Source organism: Manacus vitellinus, unplaced genomic scaffold (assembly GCF_001715985.3).
Source record: "Manacus vitellinus isolate BGI_N305 unplaced genomic scaffold, ASM171598v3 scaffold_12_pilon, whole genome shotgun sequence".
NCBI lineage: Eukaryota > Metazoa > Chordata > Aves > Passeriformes > Pipridae > Manacus > Manacus vitellinus.
The window spans coordinates 4,332,525-4,338,806 of NW_021938949.1; the positions used below are offsets into that span (position 1 = coordinate 4,332,525).

The 6,282-nt window shown below is 54.7% G+C and overlaps 1 protein-coding gene across 1 annotated transcript in view; it reads left to right on the forward strand.

The window, feature by feature from the left end:
- HS3ST6 (heparan sulfate-glucosamine 3-sulfotransferase 6) overlaps positions 1-4,983 on the forward strand; it is a 37,143-nt gene extending 32,160 nt beyond the window's left edge. Inside the window, 1 exon segment of the mRNA XM_029957749.1 lies at positions 4,368-4,983. Within this exon segment, the coding sequence (XP_029813609.1) occupies positions 4,368-4,983 (616 nt within the window).
- Positions 4,984-6,282: the final 1,299 nt, after the last annotated feature.

Genomic DNA, 6,282 nt, shown 5'->3' on the forward strand with positions numbered 1-6,282 from the left:
CATCCTTCCCAGTTCAGCCTTCCCAGCTCAGCCCTCCAAGCTCTGCAGAGGTTCAACAGATGCCCCGGAGCATCCTCTGGGAAGAGAAGGTCATGGAGTGGCCCGGGATGGGGGTAAGCAAAGCTGCCCACACGTAGCCCCGCTATGTTTGGGGAATGGGGGATCTGGGATGTCCCCCAGCAGCCGGGAGCAGGGATCTGGGGCTGGATGTGTCCCTCCCGACATCCGATCCCCCTCCCTGCTCTCTCACACCTTTCTTCCCAGCAAAGGTGCTGCAATTGGAGCTGCCTGGAAGGAAGAGGCCGATATCTCCGAGTTTCCATAACTGGTTCCAGTTTAACAACTTCATAGCTGCCGTGGGGCCACAAAGGCAGCCTTGTCCCTGGGGCTGAGATAAGCCTGGGGGTGATTCATATGCAGATCCGGGTGGTACCGGGTGTCTGCTGGGAGAGGATAAATCTGTCCCGAGCCTTGTCCCCCCTCTCCCGGTTCCAAACTGTTTTACATTTACACAAAAACGGTTCTGTCCCCCACAGAGCTCCTGTCACCCTGCCTGGGAGGGAGGGGGTCCTCTGGAAGTGTGGGGTGTCCCCTGCCCGGGGGTTTTGTCCCCCACGTCTTCCCATGGCCCATCTTAGTGCCTTGAAAGAGTCACTTTCTTTGCCCTGCAGAAAGCTCTCAACCATGTCCCACCCGGGAGAAATCCCCTCCTTTCACTCCTTTTGTCTGGGCTTTTTGGTCAATGCTCATTTTTCTTAAAATAATAATAGAGAAGAGGGGTTTTTTTGCCCCTTTATCTCTTTTTGGTGGTAATATAGAACCTGTAAGCCCTGAGCCCACAGTACCCATCCCCCTGATGTGATGGCCCCCATCACCCCTGGGGTTGAGCTGGGGTTTGGGGTTTCCCATTGTGCTCCCAGCACAGGCTGGACCTGTATCCCTGCTAAGGTTCTGCCTGGCCTTTCAGTGGGGATGAATTGTAGGCAGGGCCTGTCCTGCTCTCCTGGTTTTGGCTGGGATAGAGTTAATTTTCTTCATGAAGCTGCCCTGGGTGATAACTCAGGGATGCTTTGGGCTGCAGAGGTATTTATCAGTGAGGTTGAGCTCCTGAGGGTGCATCCCTTGGGCTCTCAGCTCTGTGCTGGGGGGAGTTCTCCTTCCTCTGCAACAAAATCATCCCAGAGTTGAGGAATCACAAACCAATTAACTCTGGAAAGTTATGTCGGCCCGGTTTTTGAAGTCTGCTTTGATTCCCTGCCTGCCACGGCTGTTAATCAGTATTTAATGCATTTCTGCATTTTTATCATCATTTTATCTGCTGTAACTTCCTGCATGTTACCTCAGCAGAGGAAACATTTCACGTGTTGAATATCTCCGTGTAGGAAATTCCATCTCTGATGCCTCTCAAATGCCAGTCGTTTTATTAATTAAAAATCACAATTTATCAGCTTAATAGAAAGGTTAAAAGGGTTGTATCCCTCCTCCTGGGCACAGTCTCCTCTTGAAATCCCAACTCCTTCCAAGGCTGCCTGGGGCTCCCCCACTGCAGTGTCACATACCTGTAGGCACTGCCTGGTGTTCTCTTAAGGTCAGTAAGAATTAACTGCAAATTTAATTAAAGTTTCCAGTGTTTGCATTAAAGTGGGGCATAACAAAGCCCGCTCTGCTCTTTGCCAGTTTAAGCCAGATCTGGAGGGAGAGCGGGGTTATCAATAATTAACTGGGGTAATTTAGGGGAAAGTATTAGGGAGTTAATGATAATGTGAAATTGCGTAATTATCGCCCAAGTAGCTGGGGGTGATTGAGCTGCTCAGGAAGAGGAGGTGCTGCACAATTAAGTGCTTGGAGGCCCCTGTTCCCGACAGGATCCTGGGATGTTGGGACCCAGCTGTCCCTGCTGGGGGGCAGTTTGGGGGTGAAGGTCTCTGCACCCCAGCACAGGCACAGGGGCCGCAGCTCTGGGGGTGCCTGTGCAAACAGAGCTGCCCTGATGTGGGGTTTTATTAAATATTCTCTGTTAATTACATGGTGATTAAGCCTTGGATGGTGTGGTTGGTGTTAATTAAGGTAGGTGCAGCTCCCGGGAGCTGAGGAGCCCTGGGTCAGCAGGATGGGGGCAGGGAAGGTGCTGGTACTGCTGGGTGTGGGTGAGTGGGATCCTGGGGGGCTCTGGGGGTCCCTCTGCCCCACAGGCCCCTTAGGGATGGCCTTGGCACTGTGGGATCAGCTTGACCCTTGTTGTCCCTCTGCAAGAAGGAAGAGGGGGGTAAGAGAGGCTTTCCAGCTGTGGCTGCCCCATCCCTGGAAGTGTCCAAGGCCAGGTTGGACAGGGCTTGGAGCAACCTGGGCTAGTGGGAGGTGGAGGGTTTGGAGCACAGGCTGAGGAAAGCACTGCTGTGGCTTAGTGTGGACTCTCCAGGATGTCCCATCACGTCATCCCGAGTGTTTGCTGCTGATAATAAAAATTTTATTGCCCACTGAGGAGAGGGACTGGTTTAGGTCCTAAGCCCATGTTTGCTGAGAGGGTTTGGGGTGGGTGAGCAGGAGGAAGGAGCTGTTGTGCTGTGCAGAAATCCCAGTGGCCTCCAGGGAAGCGCTGCAGAGATGCCTCAGCAAGTTGCCGGGAGAAGCTGCAGGAAGCAGCTTGGAAAACCTTGTGGCACTTTCTGAATGTGACTGAGGATGCTTGGCTGGCAGGGGAGCCAGGCAGCAGGGAGGAGGTTTGCTCCCAGGCAGGGAGGAGGTGTGCTCCCAGTGGGTCCAGGGCTGTGCCGTTGGGTTTTCCTTGGTTATGGGCACAGCAGGGAGGGGACAGGTGTGGATGTGAGGGTCTGATCCTGGTTTGGGAAGGTGCTTCCCAGCAGGAACTCTATCAGTCAGCCTCTCTGGTAAGTGCTGCTATTTGGGGTGATGGGGAAAAGCTGCTGGAAATGACGGGGACCCACGGCTGCCCCAGGATTTAGGGACCTCTGGAAGGGCATCCCACTGGTGCCAATGGAGTGTTGCCAGGAGAGGACACCGGGAACAAGAAATGGCTCTAAAAACTGGCACTGTGCAAAAATTTACAAAATAAAAGGGGGGGGAAAGCCACAAGTGGCTTTTGCCTCTTGTCTGGGGGAGGGAGCTGTGCGGGGCCCAGCATCACTCACAAGTGCTTTTAATCAAGTGTTCTTTCCTGAGTCCAGGGGAAAAAATCCCAGAAACCTCAAGCTTTTCCCATTACATAAGGAACAGATGCTGCTGGGCAGAGCCCTGACTTCCCCCCAGCACAGCCTTGGCTGCAGCGTGGCCTGTCCCTGTCCCCAACTGCTGTGGGGACCCAGCTCCCTGCTGGGCACAGCCCTCCGAGCAGTGGGATGGGGATCCCAGGGAAGCTGTGCCTGCCCCATCCCTGCAAGTGTCCAAGGCCAGGTTGGATGGGGCTTGGAGCAACCTGGGCTAGTGGAAGGTGTCCCTGCCCATGGCAGGGGGTGGTACTGGATGGTCTTTAAGGTCCCTCCCCAAAGCATTCCAGAATTCTGTGATTTTTCTTGGAAGTGGAAGAGGGGGATGTGAAGAGCTCTGGGGCAGGTGCCTGTGCTGGTGGCAGGGAGGACCCGTTCTGTCACACAGGGTGACATGGCTGGGTAATTTCTCTGGTAATTAATGCCTCATTAAAGTGCACGAGGGAACAATCAGGGCAGTGAATTTCCCCCAGCACAATGGCTGGGCCCTCCGAGATTTCCTGCCTTTCTTTTTAGAAGGAAACTGTATTTTTCTGGCCTTAACTGCTCGCTGGCTGGGGGCAGAGGAGGAGGGAGCCCTGGGGGCATCTCCATCCCCAGCTACTGCTTGGGCATCACCCCTGTGATGGGATTTTGTTCTTTCCAGTCCCACGTGGTGGGTCAGCATCTCCAGGACATGAAATTTGCCTGGAGGCTGGGGAGGAAAACCAGTCCCGGCCCAAAACGTGTGTAGCGGGTCCTGGAGTGTCCTGGGAAGGGATTTTTGGATTGGGAAGGGGGTTGTGGGGAACCTCCAAGGGGGACCAACAGCCTGGATGTGCTGCTGGTGGGGCAGAGTGACAGGGAGTCCCTTCCCAGGGACAGACTCTGGAGGGGACAAAGGGGACACTGAGACAAGGTGAGCAGAATGGAGAGACCAGGACATGGGGACTCCTGGGAAGGAGTTTGAAGATGAGGAGGTGACCAGTGGGGTGTGACAAGGTGGTGTCCCTGGCTGGCAGGACAGAGGAAGGAGAGAGGGGGTTGTTGTTGGGAGGCCCCTGAGCATTTCTGGGCAGGTTTTGGGGCTTGTTCCTGCTCATCGTGGCATCAGGTCGGAGCAGCTGTGCTTTGAGCCCTGACCGTGCCCCTCTGTCTCCCCAGGAGCCTGATGCCAAGGACTCTGGAGGGGCAGATCACCATGGAGAAGACCCCCAGCTACTTTGTCACCAAGGAGGCCCCTCGGCGCATCTACAACATGTCCCGGGACACGAAGCTGATCGTGGTGGTTCGGAACCCGGTCACCAGGGCCATCTCGGACTACACACAGACCCTCTCCAAAAACCCCTCCATCCCCTCCTTCCAGGCCCTGGCCTTCAAAAACACCAGCACGGGACTGATTGACACGAGCTGGAGTGCGGTGAGGATCGGGATCTACGCCAAGCACCTGGACAACTGGCTGCAGTACTTCCCCCTCTCCAAATTCCTCTTCGTCAGCGGGGAGAGGCTCGTCAGCGACCCGGCGGGGGAGATGGGCCGTGTCCAGGACTTCCTGGGCCTGCAGAGGGTGGTGACGGACAAACATTTCTACTTCAATGAGACCAAGGGCTTCCCCTGCCTGAAGAAGCCCGAGGGCAGCAAACCCCGCTGCCTGGGCAAGTCCAAGGGGCGGCCCCACCCCAGGATCGACCCGCAGGTGGTGCAGCGCCTGCGCGAGTTCTACAGACCCTTCAACATGAAGTTCTACCAGATGACAGGGCAGGACTTTGGGTGGGACTGAGCCGCCCCCGGGGCACTCCACCACGCTGGGATCTGCTCTGCTCAGCACTGTTTGGAGCCAGGACTGCAATCCAGGGATGCTCCGGGCTGCCGGGGTCCAGGGATGCTCGTGGTCATTGTGGTCCAGGGATGCTCGTGGTCATTGTGGTCCAGGGATGCTCGTGGTCACTGTGGTCCAGGGATGCTCGTGGCTGCCACAATCCAGGAATGCTCATGGTCGTTGCCCAGGGATGCTCGTGGTCATCATGGTCCAGGGATGCTCGTGGTCATCGTGGTCCAGGGATGCTCGTGGTTGCCCCACCAGCAACCTCCTCCCTTCGTTCTAATTTATATCGGACCTTTTCTGGCAAGAAATGGACTTTTCTGGAGTAGAGAGAAATATTTAAGAGATAAAACCACAGATGGCCCCTCTCCCCACCCTGACCAGATTAAATATTCTTCCATATAAGTCTTGCTGATCTGTATTGACCGGGACTGTTCGGGTGGCGAGGGGGACGTGTGGGTGTGTGGATGGGGCTCTGTGTGTGTGTGGGGGGTGGATGGTGGATCCATCATCCATAATAAAACCTTTGGAAACCAGCTGGACTCTGGGGTGGGCGACCAGTGGGTTTTTGCTAAAGCAAATTCCAGTGCTGACACAGGCACTGAGGGCCCAGGGGTGGAGGGTGAGGCCCTCGAGCAGCAGCCCCTGAGCACGGGAGGTGTTTTGCAGATGGAATATGGTCTGTAGGAACTGCCTAGTTAAGAAAACAATTAACAGCAGTAATTTTGAATAAATGCCTGGTCGGGGTTAGGGAGAGGGAGTTGTGTATCACATCCTTTCCTATGTCCCTTGAGTAACCCAGCTGAGAGAGCAGAGCATTTCTGACCCTTAGGATGAAAATTGCTCATTCCCCCTAATTCCCAAGCAGAGCAGACAAAATCCCCAAACTCTGCCCTGTCAGCTCAATAATCTCAATAGATTTCTAAATCTGCAGCCATCGAGGGTCATCACAGGAGGCTGCAGAAATTAGTTGAATCTGTACTAACTAGTTTTCCCTTAATTAAAGATGGGGAAAACATTTAATTAACCTCTAATATCTTATTAGTGACTTGTATTTGTCTCTTTAACGAACTAATTATGTGTTTTGAAGGGCCCTCAGGCCCTGCATTGTTTGCAAATATGCTTTGGCTGTGGCTCCTTCCATTGTGCAGCATCCCAAAGCTGCCCATCCTGCCAAGGTGCCTCCCCTCCTGGCTGCTGCTGCCCGGGGTGATGGAGGCGGCAGGTCCCGCTTCTCCTGGGATGCACAACCACCCC